This window comes from Aphanomyces invadans (genome assembly GCF_000520115.1).
Source record: "Aphanomyces invadans strain NJM9701 unplaced genomic scaffold supercont1.33, whole genome shotgun sequence".
In the NCBI taxonomy this organism is placed as follows: Eukaryota; Oomycota; class Saprolegniomycetes; order Saprolegniales; family Verrucalvaceae; genus Aphanomyces; species Aphanomyces invadans.
In genome coordinates, this window is record NW_008580178.1 from 321,055 (window position 1) to 341,897 (window position 20,843).

Consider the following 20,843-nt stretch of genomic DNA (forward strand, 5'->3'; position numbering starts at 1 on the left):
TGGGTGTCACGTTGCTGAGCAACGACGGGAGCAACGACAGAGCGGCACGAGCAACAACACAAGCGTTAAATAGTCTGTCGATATCGATCAACTACGCCGCCGACGCTCTTCATCCCACACGAGCAGCCATTGCAACGTGGCAAGCACCTTGGACGCTACAGTCACGCCGAACTCAATCGCGTCGACGTTGGGGTACCGCAACAGAACGCCTTGCAAGTCGCCGTGCTGGCGGAGGTCTTCCAAGAGTCCCAACGGCATCGGCACTTCACCCACCGCATGCAGCCACGTCGTCAGCACTTGCTGGTACGCGGGTGAGTCTCGTAAGAGCACGAGTTGACCCACTCCGGTCTACACACAAGCACGTCGTGAGCACGCGCCACGAAACGTACACGTACAATCGAGATCGGTAGGTCGCGCTTGGCGTCGCACAGCACTTCGTCCATGATGTGGATGCCCTGGTGGACGACGTGGCTCGGGTCCATGTGCAAGTGGTGCGTCAAGTTGCGCAGTTGCGTGCTCCACATGCGGCACAGCGGGAGAAAGTTTACAATCACCCGGAAGAGGGACTTGGGCAGCGCGAATGCTTTGACGAGGTACGACTGGTTGGTCGTTAGTGGCGCCGGGAAAGGGATGGTGGGCGGCATCAGGCCCACCGACTGGTCGTGCATCCGTTGAAGGGGTGGACGAGGCGCGAGCTAGAGACGACAGCAATGTCCGATCCATCCAAAACGATCGGGGTCACGTACGGTCGCCCTGCCGCTGAGAAACAATGTGTACATTTTGACCAGCATCAAACTTCGGAGCTTCCGCAGCCGCATTTGCATCAGCGCTTGTTGGTTCTGCGACCACACAGTCGGCAAAATGCACAAACAAAACGAGGTCTCGATACCTCGATCGTGAGGATTCGAATGAGCTCGTCGTTGCCGCGCCGCGCGGCATTGTCCAACGCGGTCTTATCCCGCTCGTCCTTGAGAAACATGTCGGCCCCTGCCGTGAGGAGCGTCGTGATGGCGCCGGCATGGCCACGCTTGGCTGCCAACAGAAGGGCGGTGCTGCCTTGGCGCTACGATGTACACATGTCAACGACAGGATGCCCCGCTGGCATGGCCGCACCGTTTGCTTGTCGACTAGGGCACCAGCCGAGATAAGAATGTCAGCGATATCTGCGTGACCTCTTTGGGACGCTAGCATGAGCGCGGTCATGCCTTCCATCTACGGCGTTCGATGCACCGTGGTCAGTTTGGTGCCCAGGCACAATGGAGGAGGAAATGAGAGTTACGTTGGCAGCGTTGGCGTCGGCGTGCTTGTTCAGCAACGCCTTGACGACGGCGGCCTGGCCTTCTTGCGCCGCACGCATCAAGGGAGTCGTGCCTTTCTGGTTGGCGTAATTAGCGTCAGCACCATGGGCCAAAAGCAGGTTCACGACATCGATGTGACCGAAGTGAGCGGCCGGAACGAGCGCCGCGCTGCGGAATTCCGACGATGCACCGCCTTCAAGAAGGCACTCGGTGATGGCAACAAGGCCCTTCTGTGCCGACAGGAAGAGAGCCGAGCACTTCTTGTCGTTCAACTCGTTCACGTCCACATGGTGAGCTATCAGCACACGACAAGCGTCCAAATTTGCAAACTTGACAGCGCTCATCAAGAGGGTGAACCCCACGTCGTCCTTTACACTCAAGAGCATTTGCTGAATCTTTGGCGGTTGCTGTGTAAACACCGACGCAAAGTGCTTCGAGTCCCCGGTTCGCAACAGCCCAAACAGGCGAGCTTGCAACTGTTGCTGCATGTCCTTTTCATCATCGGTGCTGTTGCCGCTTCCCCACGTCTCGTCGGGCATGAACGTCAAACGAATTTTCTTCCTCACAGGCATGCTCATTGCGGCGTCCGAGTCGAGTGGTGCATGGATTCCTACATCGTGTTCGTCGTCGACCATGTCCACGTCGATCGACGTTGCGCTAGGAGGGAGCGGCGCAGCGGGGTGGGTCCGCAACTCCCCTGTCGACATCCCAGTAGCCGTAACTTGTTCGCCATCGATTGCATCGCCGTGGGCCGCATGCGGCGCACGTCGAGCTGTTCCTTCTTCGTCCATCCTGCCTGGCCCGTCTTCAGTGTTATTACCAATACAAACGCCCACTCGTATGAGCGACCGACCCACATTCCGGATAATGGTTTCATCCGGATACGATTTGGCCCACCGTTCTTTTTCGATCGTCTCTCTGCGAAGTCGTTGGTATTTTTTAATTGACTTGATATTTGTATGTTAGTCGTTGGTTTTCTGGTTTTAAATTCACAACTTGCCAACACAACCACAAAATGCACACGTTGCCGCCGTCGAGGGTCCGTGGCGCGCCATTTGGCCCCATGCAGCGCTCGGACTAGGTCAAATCACGCACACAATGCTCCCTATTGTGAAGACTGTTGTCTATTCTCGAGTTACGATATCTCCATGCAAGGCCAGCTCGTTGTACGAGCCTGTTGGTGCTGGGGTGTTGAAACGGCGACTCTTGTCGCCGTTGAGGTTCACGGGATGAGATGTTGCATGAGCCCACTACCTCGAATGGAATTCTCCAATAGATGGGCTCGTTGGAACCAGACGATGGAGCAGAGTCGTTGGCGGTTGCTTCATTTGGAGTCCAGATATGATGTGGCATCACTCGAGTTCGGCGAATGTGTTCATGTCATCGCTCCATTTGATAAACAACCTGCATGGACGAACGCGCGCCACCGACGCCTCCAACCTTCAGCTGCCACATACCAAAGGTTTGTAATAGTTCAAGAGATGCCTGCACAACGTCCAGCCTCACAGGATTGTGTACTCGGCAACACGAACGCGAACGACGCTCATGCCTTGGCGCAATGGATGCGGTTCGTCCAGTGCTGTAGCGAGCCTATGAGGACATGGAGTGGCTGCATGACTGCTTCTCCAGTTCGTGGGGGGTGGGCTGCCGGCTGGGAGACAGTCGGCGCCCATCACCCTCATTCAGGCAACGCGCGTCTCGGCGAAGGGATGGGCACGAAGTACGAGCTTTGCCACGACAATTTATTGCGGCGCTTACCCCGAACGCCCGTTGGAGCTAACGGGTCGATGGGATGTCCAGCTGGGGACACTAACGGGCGGTCGACTCGCATATGCAAGTGTCGTTCCCATTTCTCGTTTACTCATGACGGTGCTACGTCGGCCGCGTACGACCTCCATCTCGTCGAAGGATGCGGCGCTGTACCTATCGCTTCAAACCACCGCCGCCACGAGCCCAAAGGAATTCATGGCATGGCCAAAATGCGTCCACTCGCGGAACGGCATGTTTGACTTGTCGGCGGATGCGACCGAAGTGACGTTCGTGCAAGCTGGGATGTACCATGTTCAAATGACGGCAGAGTGCACCGACTGGTCGGGTGGCTTGGGCGTATGGCTGCGACTGAATGGGGCGTACGTCGCCATGACGGCTTTTCACGAGCGCGGCGATTCGCAGTGCTTTGCCCATCGGGTCTTCGTTCATAAAGGCACGAAACTGAAGGTTTACTCGAGCCTCGCGACCTCGATTTGCGCTTGCGCGACGCTCTCCGCCGTCCTCATTGGAGCGTCACCGTAACAAGTTAACGTGGATATTGGTCAAGCATGCGCTTGGCCTGCATCGTGGCAAATCTCTGGGATGAACTCACACAACTGTAGGCGGCGCGACGTTGTCCATGGCGTCGTTTGCAGCAGTCGAAGCAGCGAAAAACGACCCGTCGGTCGTGTGGCTAAAGCGCAGCCATGGATGGCGCCACCCGTCGCGCTGCCCTCCATCGCGATGCAGATCAATGCAGCAAGAAATGCGCCTCGGATTCCCTCCACCGATTCGAGTTGGAAGACGTCCAAAGTTGGCGAGTTTAAAATTTAAAAGCAAACGTGAGGAACGCCGTGTGGCCGCGCATCTCGTCGTCGCGTTTGGCCAACGTGAGCTTGGGCTTGGAGTCGTCGGCTTGGTCTTCTGCTTTTCGCTTTCCTCGCTGGTACTCCTCTACCCACCGACGCGCGCCGTTTACTCTACCGAGATGCATGTTTGTACTACCTTCAAAAGATGGCACAGGGAGATGCACGGTGCGCGCCGAGTACGGCATCAGCCGCGTTTCAATCGTGCGGATGCCTGCAACGGTGGGGGTGGTGGTTTTACACGGATGGAATGGACGCTATATTTCACGTACGATCGAATCCGTCGAGGCGCAGCGCGTCGCACGTTCGCTGGACTTGCTCCATGCACGGCGAGTACGATGCAAATGCTCCGTTGTGCTTGAGCATCTTCTTCGCGTGGCCCACCTGGCATGCCGATTCAAGATCGAGTCGAATACATCCCGTCGTCGTACTGCTTTCCACGGGCACGGGAGGTCCAAGAACACCACGTCGACTTTGCCAGCCAAATGATCGGGAAACCCTGACGCGCTCGACATCAACGTGGCAAGAGAAGCAAGCACGTACCTTGCTCGCATGCGTCGCGGCATTCAATGGTCACGACGCTGTCCAACCCATTCGCGTGGAACTCGTCCCTGCGTCGCACATGTGGAAAAACTCGTTTCAACGCACGGACGTACTTGGCCACTTGCGCGCGCGTGGCGTTGAACTCGAACGTGTAAACGTGACCATGTGGAGCGACTGTTCGGGCGAATGCCGTCGTGAGGGCACCACTGCCGGTCCCCGACTCGATGACAATCTTGCCTGGACGTGTCGCTGACTCGAGCAAAGAGAACCCATGGAATATCGATCGTGGACGTACCTGGTGCGCAATGCGTCTGAAAAATGATCGAACTCGCATCCAACGTGAACACGATCTGCGTGCGATGACGCAGCGCTTTGCTCCAGAGTTCGGGCGTTGGAGACAGCACGTACATATACCCTTTCGAGATGCGAGAGTACACCTTGGCGCCGTAGCGATTGCCAATGATGTCGTTGTGGTGGAACGCCCCGTGGCGGTTTTGGTAGATTTCGTCAGGTTTTACGTAGGTGTACGTGATGCTGTTGTGCGTTTCAAACAAGATCACGAGGTCTCCGGCTTCAACGATGGTCTTTCCAGCCCACATGGAGAACTGCGGCGTCTTGGCCACCACGGCGGCGGCGGCATCCGCATCAGTGGCCATTTGCATTGTTGAATATCTACACAAAGGATTGGTGCTACAATCTTGATCATTTCCCCCAATATTTTTCAAATATAACCACGAAATTCATCTGATTTTTCTGAATAGTTTTCATTTTTCCAACGTTTGGCCAAACGCATCGACCGACTTTCCGGACAATTCATCAAATTCCAGAGTTCAAAACCTCATCGGTGCTTTTGCAGTGAAGATTATTCATTTTGAAAATTATTGACTGTTAGAGGAATTACTCATCACACAGCAATTCACAATACCATGCTCATACATATAAACTCATCACATCTTTTGCAACCACTCATGTGCGAGTTGATCGACTCTCACGAACAAGTGATGAAATAATAGATAAGACCTCTTTTGTGTCTGGAATACGTGTATTGCGGTTCAGTCGGCGACGGAATTTAAGGGGCACCGAAGTATTCGTACTACACACAAATATCCCGCCAATGAGAACTCAATTCACAAAAATCGCAACACCATTGGTGGAAACTTTGTTAAGGCGGGAAGCGGGGGATGACAGTGCTGTGCTTGGTGTCATGGAAACTGTATCAAGCCCCCAAAAATGCCAAGAAGGCGATATAGTCACGCCAAGAAACGTGAAATGATCGTTAAGATGCAAGCAGCATCCATTCGGGACATTGCAGCCGACACAGGCATCCCAAAGAGCAACTTTTCTCGATGGAAGAAGCAGAGTAACGAGATTCTCCACTTTGAGGGCACAATGAAACGCTTTCACCTCCATTGTGCCGGTCGCCCCGTTATGATCCCAAACGCTGACGGACTTGAGACCTTCATGCACAAGCGACGCGATGCTGAGCTTGCCCTGACATGCACGCACCTCGTCAACTACCTGAAGCGCAACCACAAGTTGTGGCTCGAGCAGTACCTTTCACACCACCGCAGCAGGTACAAGTCCCTCCTGAAACTTCTCCAACAGTTCTGTGCTCGTCATGGATTCACACGCCAGAAGCCAGCGAGGTCCAAGCAGACACAAGAACAGTTGGAGAAGATTCGCAGAAGTTCGCCCAAGACTTCAACGTTGCGTTCAGCGGCTTCGATCCAAGTCTCATCATCAACGTCGATGAGACGGGCATGACGTACGACATGCCTCCCCATGCCATTTGGTCCGTTCGTGGTGGCTCGTCGAAGATATGAAGGTGAGAAGCACTCCTACCCGATGACGGCGGTCCTCTCTGTGCGAGCTAATGGTGACAAGCTTCCCATCCTTTTCATCATGCGAGGTGAACCTGGCGGCCGCATTGAAACCGGCGAGTTCGACACGTATCTGATCGGCCATTACTATGCTGTTCAAGAATGTGCCTGGATGGTTGCCAGGATCTGGGCATTTTATTTGCGGCACTACTGAGACCTCGGCTCAAAGAACCCTCGGTACTACTTCTCGACAATTTCGACTCTCATGTCAGCGACGAAGGCATGAAGATTGCAAGCGAAGAGTGTGGGTGCATCGTGGCTCCGATCCTTCCGAACGCAACAAATGTGGTCCACCCATTGGACGTTGGAATTATAGCACCTTCCAAGCGGCACCTGCGTAACTTATGGTTGGAGGAAGACTTTAATGAGGGTGGTGATAGTGAGGAAGACGTAGATTTGATAAGTATCCCAGCCCAGGAGAAGCGGCTTGTTATGATTCATCGAGAAATTAAGGCTTGGACGATGATCACGCCGGAAGAAATTAGACAGAGCTTCTCAAAGGCAATTCCGCAATAAATGTATTCCTTTTGTAATTTTCAGTAAAAGAAAGTTCGACGCACCCGGGACTCGAAGCCTGGGCTCACTCAAGACACACAACGTGTTTTACCACTGCGCTATCGCGGCAAACGTTTATCTTTGTAAGTGGCGCATCGTACCAATCAATTTAATATGTCTCGATATTTGAAACTGCTGAAAAATGAGTCTTGAATGTGGTTGGCCGTAAAATCCTACGAATTTCGAAGCTCAGCAGCCAATCATTCTGTGTATTTCAGAATAATCGAAGTAGTAAGTGCCCCTTAAATTCCGTCGCCGACTGTACGTGTATTCCGGCTAGATCTATTCGCAGCAGCTTTGGCAGCAGTCACAGTCTTATCGTGTTGATATTCAGACCATACTTCCTTTACAGCATGAAGGTTTCGACCTGCCAGCTGTGCAATCTGCTCTGCAACACCTACTTCATCTGTTTCACTTTACTGGGGACATTTCACTTCAAGCGACCCCAATATTCTATTTCTCGTCCATTTCACACAAGAATTTTCACATTCAAAAGAGAATAAAAAGAAAAAGGGATCGTCTATTGACTGCAGAGTGTGAAAACAACTTTTTGGCGCCCAAAATCGACTTTGTTTGAATGGCCAAACAAAATAATGCGAAATCAGAAAAATTGTTTCTGGCTTTCTGGAATACTGGCCTTGCGCATATCCAAGCTCATGGCACCGACTGGGCGTGAGCTGTCCTTCCAAAGGAAGATAGAGGTCACCATGGCCTTCATAACCTCATGGAGACTGGAAAGTTGCCGCATGGGGCCATGGCAAAGGTTGGGTCTCAATTTTCCTTGAGCAGAAAGACCGTGGCCAAAATTTGGCGAGCATTCCAACGCGACGCCATGATGCCATCAGGAAACTTGGACATGTTGGTCGAAAGAATGCCTACGAGCCTGGGAGAGTGACGAACCTCGTGGCGCAAATACCTCAGTCACGACGCACGACAATGAGAGATCTTGCCGAGGCCACCGGGATCCCACTAACCACGATCCATCGCAGCCTTCGTAAGCGCCCTTTGCTCAGACGATCATCAAGGCTCAAGCTATTGCTTACCGATGCCAATGCCGCCGAACGCCTTGATTTTTGCCACTCGTACGTTCGTCCGAGCGGTCCTCACGGCTCGCGAATCGCCGCAAGCGGCGCTGGAAGCCGGTCTCCCGAACCGCCCCCAATCGAGTTCGATGCGATGTTCGACGTTGTTCACCTTGATGAAAAGGGGTTCAACTCTGACAAAGACGTACGGAATGCTTACCTCACAGAGGACGAGCGGCCGGATCACCGCACATGCAAGAGCAAACGTTTCATCCCGAAGGTGAAGTTTCTTGCTACCGTCGCGCGTCCTAGATATGATGCTGAGCGAGGACGTATGTTTGACGGCAAGATTGGTATGTGGCCAGTCGTAAAGTACCAGCCGGCTGTACGGAACTCCCGCAATCTGCCCCTGGTACCCTTTGTACGACCTAGGCCACGGTCGACGGAGAGCTGTATCGCGACTATGTCATCAATCGTATCATTTCCGCAATCAAAGCATCCTTCGTGTGTCTACCGATGGCTGGCTGTTTGTTGTGCGAAACCAACCACCCAAAAGTCCTGACCTCAACGTTCTTGACCTCGGCTACTTTGCGTTCATTCAGTCGCTACAATACAGTATGGTCTGTCGCTCCGTGGACCACGTCATTGCTGCCACACTCACAGAATTTCATGAGGTGGATGCTGAGAAGCTTTCTAATGTGTTTCTTATCCAACAGGCTGTGATGCGCCTTATTCTTGAGAACAACGGAGGCAACATATTTCGCTTGCCACACTTGCGAAAGAATGCTTTACAGCGTGGCGCAGCTCTGATGGCAAACGTGTCCTGACCATCGTCGCTCTTGGTTTAGTGATCATTTTAACCAATAGCATGCATGAATTTTGTTCTTAGCCAAGCAATGAGAAATATCCCCGGTAATGTGGGAAAAGTGAAAATTCTATTGTCCCCAGTAATGTGAAACAGAGGAAGTACAGCATTGCTATGGCGTAGGTGTGCATGCATGCGATTTATCAAAATACGTTCGTCTCTCGATAAACTGCGCGTTTGCTCACTATCGACGAAGCTTGTGATCTCGTCGTAGAGCTCAGTGGCGAGTCCAGGCATTGCGCGCTTGTTGAAGAATGAAAGGTGAATATTCATGCAATCCATACACCCCATGATCCTAAAGCTGACCAAATAAATGAAGCATGAATTATCATATGGCAAACAAATAAACTCCGTCAAGGTTATTATGACATTACGAACGAATATACTCTTGCGAGAACTTTACCAATTGTCGAAGACTATTTAGGATGCAAATTGACTATCATTCTTGACAATGATTGACCATTTCATAAAGAGTATTCTGTTTGAAGGAATGTGATCAAATCCATTGTATTCCAAAAAATATACGGAGCAGTACAACAATCTTTTAATGAAAAGATCCATCTATAAACACGCAAATTGAAAAAAGGTCGTCGATGCGTTCGACCACTGTTAATTGATTCGACGCGGTCTCCGTCACATGGCACAACCATCGCTCGTCGACATCATGCATCGTGCCGGATAGACGATCGCGGCGAAGAGCGTCGAGACCATGCAACAAGGCGTTTGCGAAGAAGGGGGATGCGGCCCTCCGTTTCAACTGAAGCAGCCAGACATGGACGGGAGTGAGAGGGCGGCACTCCTGTAGTATTGTCCCCGCAAATAATTTTAAATGTTTTTGCATATTTGAAATTCAACGTAAACTATTAGGATCTATTGATTGCAATAACAAGTCCCTTAAAATACACGTTACCTCGAGCGACTCTTGGAAAATACCACGAGCGCCAAAGGAACTCATCCAAATATCCTGGTAGGTGGTCTCGATGAACTCCACGCAGGGACTTGGTATACTGCTTCACATGGATTTCCCAAACATCCTTCACGGACTGCGTGTGGGCTCCGTTGGCAGGCTTCACGAAGTTTTCTGAGTGATTTACCTATTGATGGGAGTATCCCATCCCTGCCAAGGTAGGATTGTTGGCTAACGTGTGCTCTTCATTCGAAGACACGTACGACCCGAATTAGTCCGACATGATCAACGTACCGGGTCGCACGCGTTTTCGAATGAGAGCAGACAGCGTACGCTTGATTCGGTCTTCAAAAGTCAGTACGCCAAACCGCTTCTTCGTCGTTCTGTCGACTCCACCAAAAAGCAAACACCCTGGATGCCGCTTTCCGCAATTGTACTTGGACTTCTTCTTGAGCGACGTTTTGTCGATCTCGTCAACGGAGAGCACTCCACCAATCTAAAACATCTCATACTTCGAAGTAATAATTATCGATTGTGAAGGAATGTATCAAATCTTAAAGGTACCTTCATTTCGCACTTGAGCATGTCGGACGGGCACACGTCGCGACAAAAACTGTACCAGTCACTGGCAGTTCTGGAGGATACTTTGAGGTCTTCGATGACATCTGAGACAGGGCGTCGCGATGCCCAGTGTCGCATGATGCGTACGAGGGCTCGAATCGGCAGGTTTGACTTTGAAAAGAAATTCCCGATTTGACACTGCGCTCAACTGAACCGCACGATACGCGACGGCAGTGCCAGCGTTGGGACTTCTCGCGCAAAGTCATGGCCTTCGCACACTTGTGACAGAGCATGAGCTCTTTAATATGCCCACCCGCAAGCACCACCATAGCCACAACAGGTCGTCGACAGTAGCCCGCATAACGACGTCGAAGGAGAATTCCTCAACATCGTCGAGGCTGTAAGAAACCTCCATGGCGGCTAGTTGGTGTGTGCACGGGGGTTGAAAAAGGGTAATGAGTGAATCAACGGCGGTATTTTTTGTTTTGTGCTTAGTTGTATTGGTTGGTGCAATTGGTGGTGATGCCCGCTCCAACCGAGGGCCTTTCTACTAAGGTTTTAGGGTACACAGGACTGTTTTTTTTCGGATTGATATTGTGATAGCGGACGAGATTTGACTTCTTACTCCACACATGCATTTAAAACATATAAAATTATTTGTGGGGGCAGTACTAAAGGATTGCCAAGAGGGCACTGCAACATGGCTCCCTTGGCAAAGGTGATGGCTCTGCTTTGCATCGATGGGTAGATCGGCATCTCCAACGTAGGTTTTTGGTAGTATGTTTTCAACCACAAACGCCTGTGCTTGTGCTCGACGTCATGGCTGAACACTGCAGACAGGACGCTCCCGTTGAGATATATCGGGATAGGATGGATGCACTCACAGTGGTCGACATGATCGATGAGCCGACGGATAATCCTATTACTTAGTAGAGTCCTAATTAACAGACCAAGAAGCATATGGTCCTCTCACTTTTGATATCACCTGAATCAAAATTGAATATGCATTACCAAGTATATTAAAATAAAAAGGTAGTTGAAACTCTGCAGGACTTTCACTGTCATAGCCTGACGAGTCAGTCGCAAGTTTCAGCATATTTCAGCGGCCTGGAGATGCTTGTGCTGCACTTATTCTTCAGCCGCGTTCTTGCAGCCTCGGATGGCTGACTTAGACATATTCTTAAAAGCAATCTGAGCCGAGTACGATTGGCCGGAAGGATGTGGTGCTGGTGTACTGTACTGACGGCCCATTTCGCCTTTTTCTATCGCCCACACAAGGTCGCTAAGCTGAAGATCTGAGTTTGAGGTGGTGTGATTTCAACCAAGTAGTCTTGTAGAGACGCCATTGCAACTACCTCGATTTAAATGTTGGCCTGAATATATAGCAATGTCTTGTACAAATTCGGACGTGTGCTTGTGCAGGGCAGCAAAATGACCTTTCATCAACTGTCAAGGGTTTTTCTTTCGTCGGAGGTTTCCGTGAAACCTCCGACTATTCATATCGTTTGGTTACCGAATAAAATTGTTTATAGGAGAACTTAAAGATTCACAGTTGAAAATGACTATCATTCTTACCTTTGTTCGAGTACATCTCGAAGCCAACTTGGTTTTAGATAATTCTATTGATAGATCCTTGTGTGTAATGGATAAAACTATCCACATACGAAATTTGAGATGATTTTGTGATGATTTGATCAAACATTTGGTTCCTCGATGATGTCGACCACTGTCAAAAGGCGAATACACACAAGCCACACTATCATTCATGGCGACTGGAAGGAGTACGCAAGCCAGAGCTTGGAGGTCTCAGGTTAGCCAGCAGACGCAGCCCAATGAAGGACTCCCTCGATATTTGCATGTTCCTCGAGTGGGGCCGTGCGACGCCGTTTTGACGTGAATTGGTGGATTGATTCGACTTATTCATGCGGGACTTGACTTGTTTACACAACAGCATCCACCGAGACAAGTGCGGGAACAAGCGTCGCCATGGTGGGTTCGTGGCGGGCCACCAATTCGGACGCTCGACGCACGACATCACTGCTCGATTTATGTTCGTGTCGATGGCACAGGAGAAACTTGACGACATCGACGTGTCCCCGCTTGATCGCCATCTCCAAAGCCTTGGCTGTGCATCCTTCCCGCCGATGCGAGTGGAGAAACTGAATCACGTCCAAATGTCCATTGGACGCTGCAAAGTCCATCGCAAGCACCGTGCATCCTTCGCGGCGGTGCTCATGGAGGAATCGAACGATGTCAAGGGCACCTCGTAACGCGGCGATATCCATCGCCGCCGTTGTACATGAATAGTCGCGGGCGTGGAGGTACTAGTGGACGAGGCCAAGATGGAGTGTGTCTCGAACGTGATGGCAATGTACCTGGACGATTTCCAGCGATTTGGCCGTGTCGAGCGCTTCCGTCGACCCACGAACCTTTCGCATGTGCAAAAACTCGAGCATGGCGATATCCCCTACCGTCGTCATGTCAAAGCACCGCGACGTTGCAGCACGATACCATGTTGGGCGGCAATGTCGACCAGATTGGGGAAGGACACGTTTGGTTTGCATCGAAGGACATGACGAACCCACGCTGCATGCCCTCGCAAGAGAGCGTGCTTGAGTGCCTTTTCAAGCCACACGCAGTTGAATGGGGACAGCGACAAGTGAATCGCCGTGCCTCGGAATTCGACCTCAACGTCCACTTCCACGTGGTTCCTCCTTTTGCCAGCAAGAGTGCACACCAAGTGTCGTTGGAGGGCAAAGAGAGGGAGAAGATTGCCAAACACGCCATCCTGAAAACCCGCGATCTGCTGGAGGAGGCTTCTGTCGCACAAGACGGCGGCGGCCACTCGCGGCAACGGGCGCATGTTGGTCGCAACTGTGTTTGGATTGCGATCTTCCACCGAAACGACGTTCCGAACACGTCGCGGACCAATCAGAAGCGAGATTGGCAAAGCCCCGCCGCTTCTGCCGCCACGGCCAGACGGTGGGGAAGCGGCCGCTGGGCAAAGCATGAAGACAACATGGTGCTGTAGTGCGTGCGCTGAGTGGTAGATGGGACCCGGCATGCAAGGTCATGCCTTCCTCATCTTTCAAATCCAGGTATACGCCAAGCAGCAACCTATTCAAGGGATGGTGGAGGGTTGCCTTGTCTACAAGTCGTCGTGCTATGGGCTGAGTTTGAATGGACGACTCGTGGGACGAATGGCTTGGATCGATGAGGCAAGACAAGGAAAGGGGTGTCGAGCAGTGTGTATTTAGTGACAAAAGAGCCCCATGAGGTCCTTCACCAGGATGTTCCAAAAGATCTTGACAAAGACGGCGGCGACAATCACCCAAATCACGATCCACTCGAGGTTGGTGTCGTGCTGCCTGGCCAATTGCTCCCCGAGAACATCCAATCTACACACGCCGGTCGATCGAGAGCACCACCGTCAAACCACGTACAGTTCGCGCAGCACGTCGAGCCGCGTGTTGAGAATGTGGACGCGCTTGTCGACGTCGAGGTACTTGATCATTTTCTTGTACAGCGGTTGGTACTCGTCGTCATCCCAGAAAAAGTCGGGGTCGTCCAGCATGTCGGAATTCAGGTTGATGTCGCTCCGCTACGCAGCACGCCCGGTCGTTATCGCGTGCGATTCTGCGGCGACCCACACCTCCATGAAGAGCCGCCCGATGAGTTTGGAAATGTCCGTCTGCGAGTACATGTTGATCTCGCCCGTGTCGGCCAGCGTCTGCGGAATATGGCGCGTTGTCTGAATCGTTTCCTCGACGCGCTCCTCAAACACATCGAGCTTGCACGACTGCGCCATCGCAAACGAGATGGCAATCTTCTCGGACGCGCGGAACGACGTCAGCGTGACCACGTCGTTTGCGACCCTACATGCCCCAGCGTCATGCGCACAGATCGTGTCGAGGGAACGGTACATGTTGCTGTCGCCGTAGCAAAACTCCATTTCCTCGACATCGACGCGTTTGAGCGCCCCATTTGAAAACGCATGGATGGCTTGGCAATGCGCCGCCTCCTCCGCCTGCGTGAGGCCCCAAAACACCGTGCACCCCGTCCTAGTCGCTCCATCAAGACGGACACATCGCCAAGGAGATCGTACGCAAAGTAAAACACGTCCTTGCGCTCGATCGCGAGCATCTCGTCCGAGATGGCATCCCTATATGGCGTCGTGAGAGACGAACGTGGATGGAGCTCGGACTCGTCGCGGTCGTCCGATACACACGACGAGTGAATGACGCCCATGTACATCTTGTGCGACCACCCATTCGGGTTGAGCTCGCCGCCGGGAAGCTGCCCCGTCTGGATGCGCTTGAGCCACCGCAGGAGCTTGAATAACGCGAGCGACTCGCACGTGCAGTACGCGGCAACGCGCAGCAGTTGCGGCACGTCCGTGCTTCGCTGCACGCCATCGAGTCAGCATCGACAAAGACAACAAGGCCACGACACGTACGCGGAACTTTTTCATACTCCGCATGCGCGTGCGACGAGTGTATCGATTGATTTTGTCCTTGACGACCGTCTGAATCCGTGATGAGAATGGGAGCGGCATAACGTGGCGATTCACCTGCGTTGGAGGTCGATAGAAGAAATCGCGTAGCGCGTGACGAGATGCAGTGGATGGAGGCATCAACCTGTTCGTCTGGGACGCTCTATCGAAATCGTCATCGTCATCGACATCGCCTTCATCCTCTGTTAGCGAATCTTGACGTCGATGGGACGACGTCGTGGTGCCGTAGTTGTGGTGCTGTGGGCGAAGGTGGAGTGAAGTGCCTTCGGTAGAAGCATCCGGGTCAACACTTAACATCACGAAAGATGGACTACCTGGTCGGGATTTTCCATAGTGCACTCCCGAATCCGAGTTGTAGCCGTGGGCTGGACTCTGCAGAGGCTGCCGTTGCGACGACATCAGCGGCGACAGTTCATCAGCAGAACCGTCTTTCGCTTCCACGGTATATGCAGATCTCATGCTGCCAACGCTTTGGATCGTGCGGGGGTGAACGAATCGTCTTGTTCGGCAATCGGCGGCGCGACGGCGTCGATCGCTTGTCAAGAATATCCGAAATCCATTATATTTATTATACTGCGCTTGATGTTTTGTATACTTTGACAAAATGAATAGCAAGATATATTCTACAATTTCGATGATTTTCAAAAGAATATTTTTTTCACTTGGGGGCATTGCCGCCCGTAATCACGACCAACTTGGACGAGCACTCCGCACGGCTAACCCCATGACCAACTTGGACGAGCACTGCTATTCCGCACGGCTAGGTCCCCATACCCGATGCTGGGTACGCCCTGCCTGACCCGCCTCCGCCAACCCACCCTGCTGCACCTCGCAGTATGTGTCATCGGCGAGCGACTTTGGCGAATAATCAACGCTTGGTCGCTGCTCTCCAACACATTGGGCGAAAGGCCAACGGAATCGACTCAGCCGACCGACTGCAGCTTCGATCTATCTCACATTTCGCGAGCAAGAGGGAGTTGTCTTATTCTCGATTATGCGCAAAGAAACCAAGGATATCTTTGATCAAGATGTTCCAAAACACTTCGACGACGACTTCCGCCACAATGAGCCAAATCACGATCCATTCGAGCTTGGTGTCGTGCTGCCGCGCCAGTTGCTGGCTCAGCACGTCCAACCTACAGCCACGATGTAAACCCACCACGAACGTCCGATCACTCGTACAATTCGCGAAGGATGTCGAGCCGCGTGTTGAGAATATGGACGCGGTTGTCCACGTCGAGGTACTTCATCATTTTCTTGTACAGAGGTTGGTACTCGTCATCGTCCCAGAAAAAGTCGGGGTCGTCCAGCATGTCGGAATTCAGGTTGATATCGCTCCGCTAGACGAACGTCATCGCAATGCGAGACCAGCGAGCAATACCTCGATAAACAAGCGCCCGATGAGCTGGGAAATGTCCTTTTGCGAATACTTTTTGATCTCGCCCGTCTCGGCCAGCGTTTGAGGAATGTGGCGCGTTTCCTGGATCGTCTCGTCGACGCGCTGCTCAAACACGTCGAGCTTGGACGACTGCGCCATCGCAAACGAGATGGCAATCTTCTCGGACGACCGGAACGAGCTGAGCGTGATCGAGTCGTTGATCACGCTAGATGGAAAATCCCCCGATGACCACGACTCGTCCTCGAGTCATGCACGGACCTGCTCGTGTCGCCGTAGCAAAAGTCCATGTCTTCGACCTCGACTTGCTTGACGCTGCCCTTTGAGAACGCACGAATTGCTTGAATATGCGCCTGCTCCTCGGCCCGAGTCAGTCCCCAGAACACGGTGCACCCCGTTCTACACGACGGGTGAGCGGTGCCTTGTGTCGACAAGAGTACGCAAAGTAAAACACGTCTTTCCGCTCAATCGCGAGCATGTCATCCGTGATGATGTCCCTACGATGGCCCATGGATTGTGCGATGGGCTCGGCATGTACGTACTCTTCGCGCTCTTCCGACATGCACGACGAATGGATCGCCCCCATGTGCATCTTGTGCGTCCAACCGTTCGGGTTGAGCTCCCCACCTGGCAACTGACCTGTTTCCACGCGCTCGAGCCATTTCAGGAGCTTGAAGAGCGAGATCGAGTCGCACGTGCAGTAGGCAGACACACGGAGTAGTTTCGGGACGCCCATGCCTTGCTACAGACATTGCACTTTTCGATGAGACATTCAAAAGCACAGGGACCGAGACGTACGCGGAACTTTTTCATGTTGCGCATGCGCGTGCGGCGCGTGTACCGGTTTGCCTTTTCGTTGACCATATCCTGGTTTTGGTCAACGCTTCAGGACAATGAAGACAAACACATGCCTGGGGGGGTTTTTTCAAGAACGCACGAAGCGCGGTGCGTGAAGACTTTGCGTGTGGAAGCGGCATGCGCTTTTGGTCGACGATCTCAATCGCAAACGCGTCGTCGTTCTCTTCTTCGGACGAGCTATTATTCGTCGCGTTGTAGTGACCCGCGCCGTAATACACGTGGCGCCTCGTCGACGGCGACAACGACCCGTCCACTGTTTCAAGTCAACGTGACGATGACACAGGCCGGAACTAGAAGGACCGAGGTACCGTCGCGTCGACCGTAGTGCACGCCCGAATCCGAGTTGTAATTCAGAGGGCGTCGTGGCAGAATCAATGGAGAGCCTTCGTCCGCTGTATCGGCGTTCGCTCCCGTGTCGACAAAGCGCATGCTCGTCGTCGAAGTCGTCGTCGGTGATATCTTGCCAAAATGTCAAGTCAACACGCCATCCTGTATTTTTTCGCGATTTGGAAATTTCGGTGGTGAAAATTCGATGAATTTTGCACATGTGACTGACACAATCTCGTGAAATTTTCATGCGAACAATCCAAATTTGACATACAATTGACACAATTTCCACATTTTCAGAAATCCTGAATCTGGCGTTCGAGCAGCCAATCACATCGCTGGATTTGTTGCCCGCTGTGTGAATGGGAAGTGGCGACGCCGCGACGACAAGATGGAGTTCCTCGTCCACAACATCAGCCACTCGGACCTGATCTTGGAGCTCACGGGCGACACGGCGCTCAGAACATCGCGCAATGCGACATCGCTCCTTGCTCGTCCCAAGTTCAGCCTCTTCAATGTCGTCTCGCAATCCATCGTTCGCCAACTCGACATGATTTTGTCCCCAACGACGGTGCAAGCCGACACATACGAACGCCAGATGGACAGTCCTCGCTTCCAGCTGCGTGAGCATTGTACAACCACGTATCACCCTGTGGGATTCAGGTGCGTGGATGCAAATCGTTTGCGAGGGAGTCACCGTGACGTAGACTGGACGTGAAGCCGATCGATGTGCAGTCCCTCCCGTTGGATCTGTCGGACTTTCAATTGCGTGCGTCCGACGAAACGATTGCTGAAGTTGAGTCCTCGTGGAAACGTATTCGTATTACAGCGTGCTTCTTCCCCCTCCTTGGCAGTTTGCTGCCCAAGTGGCACCAGGTTCTCTCCGATGTTCACTCGGACGAGTCGCAGCAGCTCCTGTACCTCATCTCTGGCGCTGGCATTCCTCGCAACGCGTCGCATTCGATCTGTGGCAACTCGACAGAGTACACCGCCGAGCTCATGTCCAAGTTCGTCGCGACGTACTACCCCAACATTCACGTGACTCAAATTCACTCGGGCTCCAACATCTTTCGATACGACGACAACGTCCAGTTCATGACGCGGCAGCTTCGACCGATGCTCGAGTCCCATCGCGACGTGCTCGTGGCCAAAGTTGGGGACCAATGGAAGAGCCACTTTCATCTCACGATCGCATACGCCGACGGTCCTCCTGCCCGGTTGTCGGCGCTGAATGCCGCTTTACGCGTGTACCAGCCTTCGTATCTTCACGTGTGGCAGCTGAAAACGTACTGGCACGAGCGAAAGCTCAGCTTGGACGATGTCGATTTTCACCCGTTTGAGAATGTCGAAGCAACCCCTGCGATCGCGGTGGCCGAGCTCACGGACCCCATCGTCACTCGGCTCGTGAACGAAGTCAAATCATTCCGAGACCAATTCGTTCAAGGTAGGGACTCGCCATCACCGTCGTGGACACACCCTGCTTGACGCGAATGACGACAGGAGAGCACTTGGGCGAAGTGGGGCAGTTTTGGCTCCGCAAGTCGCGCAAGCCCGTGCTCGCGGTCCTGTTGATTGAAAAACTTGTGGACGGTACGCCCACGATCGTGGTGCATCGTGGGATGAACTGCGAAGTGTCGATGCCGACGGGGTCGCTGTGCGCCGAGCGAAACGCCATTGGGAGTGCCTTGGCCAACGACCCGACGTTGTTGCGGCAGTCGCTTAAAATGATTGCCGTCCTCAGCGTCACTCTGCACTCCCACCCGAAACAAGTCGCCATGGCGTCCGCCGCGCAACCACCTTGTTCCTCAACGGCGCTGCCCATCGACGCCCCCCCTCCTGTTCTCGTCAACGTTCCATCCTCCATCCAACGTACGGTGTCGGTTGGATTCCATGAACTAGATCGTGGTGCTGGTGTAGCATCCAACGTGGAGCGGTCGCCAAAGGCGGGTCGAAAACCCAAGCGCCCTCGTACGATTTCATGCGACGCCAGTGTCCCGGCGATTCAAGCAGCTCTGACCGCCGTGGATGCCGCGACTGCGATGGCCAAGTACGACTTCCATCTCTTCGTGTCCGTCATCCGACAAGTAGGGCGGAGAAGGACCTGAACCCTCTCGCACCGTGCGGGGCGTGCAACGAATGGCTCCTCAAAATTGCCGAAGCGAACCCGTCCTTCAAGATTGTCACGTTTGACAGCATCGACTGCGACAGCGTGTACATTCATCAGCTGCTGTGATGAACTCGATGGATTGATTTGGTTCGCCACGGGGCCCCGTCGGTTTGATGACGCGGGTGCCGCTTTTGAATTGCGCTGCATTCGTGCACCAGCGGACAAAGCTGTTGCGGCGCCATTACTCTTTTTCAGGGAAGTCCCAATGTCGAGCACATTTGCTATATCACTCGACACACTTGGAAGATTTCAATGCAAACCCCTCCTTTGACGCACGCAAATCTCATTCAGGTCACACCATGCCAGTGGACGCACTGTTGACGGAACGCTCCAGCACCACGGACCACCGAGCCATACCTTAGCATGATTCGCACCACTGCTGCCAAACAACAACCGGTGGAGGGCCTGCGTGGAAGATGACAATGGCTGCTTGGTGCTTGTCGGCAGCATGTCCCTGAGTCATGACGCGTAATGAAGATGCTGACACAGCGACGGGATGCTTGCCAAGGGAAGCTTCAGATGGCCGACGTTTGACCCTGGCGTCGCACTTGAACCGTGCCACATAGCATTGCGCGATACCTTTCGTGAGACATCGTCAACGCACTCCATGAATGAGCTTGAGGACTTGCAAGAAGAGCATTCACAGAATCGAGTGATTCCCCCAAGTTAGGCAGGGGTCACAATGGACGCAGATCGTCACGGCCTCGACGTCACTTCTCGAGACGTGTTGAATGCACCACATATCCCCGACCATCATGCCTCGCATGGTTTGGACTCGCGCATCCGCAGCTTGACGCCCTGACTCAACCTCCTAAGCTCACCACGACGTCGACGGGCAACCTCACACGACCTTGCGACAACGAGCGTTTTGATAACATTATTTTTTAGTAGAAATTGGAATAAAATCAAACACAACCCCGATGCACCCAATGAACGTGTTCAATTTTAGTGGAATTTTCGACAGACCAACCACACGATTCTCGAGTCAAAGCAGATAGTTTCTTTTTTCCAATAAAATACTAGTATTAATACTTCGATGAAATACTGATTTCCCTCTGAGTTCTAAACGGGCAAGAACTATAAATTTACACAAAATATTATTTTTCACACGTACAAATTATCACAGTTATTGATGGTGGCCAAAGAGCTAAGCGAGATGCAGTTCAGCCACCTGTCACCAAAGGCAGAGAGGTCGCCATCGACAATGCCGGTGCGAGCCCAGCAGTTCACAACAGTGAGCTGGGCCACGGATCTCCAAGCCTCCTTTGCCCAGGTCATCGCTTCGTCCAAAGGTACCTCGTACAATCGTTCTTGTCGTCCTCTCATGACCAAATCG

The 20,843-nt window shown here is 52.7% G+C and overlaps 8 protein-coding genes across 9 annotated transcripts; 3 read left to right on the forward strand and 5 right to left on the reverse strand.

Annotated features, from left to right (window-relative positions):
• Positions 1–43: 43 nt before the first annotated feature.
• On the reverse strand, positions 44–2,126 carry H310_11702. 2 transcript variants are annotated; one of them, XM_008878463.1, is made up of 6 exons: positions 1,280–2,126; positions 1,114–1,212; positions 890–1,063; positions 747–839; positions 396–695; positions 44–348 (listed from the first exon to the last, which is right to left on the reverse strand). In XM_008878463.1, the coding sequence occupies exons 1-6, from the start codon at positions 2,087–2,089 to the stop codon at positions 88–90; spliced, it is 1,737 nt and encodes a 578-aa protein (XP_008876685.1). In that variant the 5' UTR covers positions 2,090–2,126; the 3' UTR covers positions 44–87. The 2 variants fall into 2 exon arrangements, with proteins under 2 accessions (XP_008876685.1, XP_008876684.1); XM_008878462.1 differs by having other exon boundaries at positions 396–839.
• A 1,035-nt stretch (positions 2,127–3,161) lies between these two features.
• Positions 3,162–3,590, forward strand: H310_11703 (hypothetical protein; the record flags this gene model as incomplete). Its single annotated transcript, XM_008878464.1, has 1 exon — positions 3,162–3,590. One exon carries the CDS (start codon positions 3,162–3,164, stop codon positions 3,588–3,590), a length of 429 nt encoding a protein of 142 aa, XP_008876686.1.
• Positions 3,591–3,803: 213 nt separating this feature from the next.
• H310_11704 (hypothetical protein) lies at positions 3,804–5,129 on the reverse strand. Its single transcript, XM_008878465.1, has 7 exons — positions 4,752–5,129; positions 4,570–4,693; positions 4,457–4,524; positions 4,345–4,412; positions 4,186–4,297; positions 4,053–4,127; positions 3,804–4,001 (listed from the first exon to the last, which is right to left on the reverse strand). The coding sequence occupies exons 1-7, from the start codon at positions 5,116–5,118 to the stop codon at positions 3,871–3,873; spliced, it is 945 nt and encodes a 314-aa protein (XP_008876687.1). The 5' UTR covers positions 5,119–5,129; the 3' UTR covers positions 3,804–3,870.
• A 596-nt stretch (positions 5,130–5,725) lies between these two features.
• H310_11705 (hypothetical protein) lies at positions 5,726–6,490 on the forward strand (the record flags this gene model as incomplete). Its single annotated transcript, XM_008878466.1, has 3 exons — positions 5,726–6,030; positions 6,099–6,221; positions 6,274–6,490. 3 exons carry the CDS (start codon positions 5,726–5,728, stop codon positions 6,488–6,490), a joined length of 645 nt encoding a protein of 214 aa, XP_008876688.1.
• Positions 6,491–9,956: 3,466 nt separating this feature from the next.
• On the reverse strand, positions 9,957–10,384 carry H310_11706 (hypothetical protein; the record flags this gene model as incomplete). Its single annotated transcript, XM_008878467.1, has 2 exons — positions 9,957–10,181; positions 10,250–10,384. 2 exons carry the CDS (start codon positions 10,382–10,384, stop codon positions 9,957–9,959), a joined length of 360 nt encoding a protein of 119 aa, XP_008876689.1.
• Positions 10,385–12,186: 1,802 nt separating this feature from the next.
• Positions 12,187–13,109, reverse strand: H310_11707 (hypothetical protein; the record flags this gene model as incomplete). The annotated part of the gene is made up of 3 exons (XM_008878468.1): positions 12,187–12,570; positions 12,622–12,713; positions 12,758–13,109. The coding sequence occupies 3 exons, from the start codon at positions 13,107–13,109 to the stop codon at positions 12,187–12,189; spliced, it is 828 nt and encodes a 275-aa protein (XP_008876690.1).
• A 390-nt stretch (positions 13,110–13,499) lies between these two features.
• Positions 13,500–17,442, reverse strand: H310_11708 (hypothetical protein; the record flags this gene model as incomplete). The annotated part of the gene is made up of 16 exons (XM_008878469.1): positions 13,500–13,644; positions 13,690–13,847; positions 13,899–14,121; positions 14,170–14,307; positions 14,352–14,650; positions 14,703–14,771; positions 14,817–15,022; positions 15,768–15,895; positions 15,942–16,099; positions 16,141–16,363; positions 16,417–16,554; positions 16,596–16,652; positions 16,698–16,897; positions 16,954–17,022; positions 17,067–17,266; positions 17,322–17,442. 16 exons carry the CDS (start codon positions 17,440–17,442, stop codon positions 13,500–13,502), a joined length of 2,532 nt encoding a protein of 843 aa, XP_008876691.1.
• Positions 17,443–17,686: 244 nt separating this feature from the next.
• On the forward strand, positions 17,687–19,782 carry H310_11709 (hypothetical protein). Its single transcript, XM_008878470.1, has 5 exons — positions 17,687–18,003; positions 18,048–18,784; positions 18,841–19,209; positions 19,258–19,387; positions 19,429–19,782. The coding sequence occupies exons 1-5, from the start codon at positions 17,732–17,734 to the stop codon at positions 19,571–19,573; spliced, it is 1,653 nt and encodes a 550-aa protein (XP_008876692.1). The 5' UTR covers positions 17,687–17,731; the 3' UTR covers positions 19,574–19,782.
• The last annotated feature ends 1,061 nt before the right edge of the window (positions 19,783–20,843 follow it).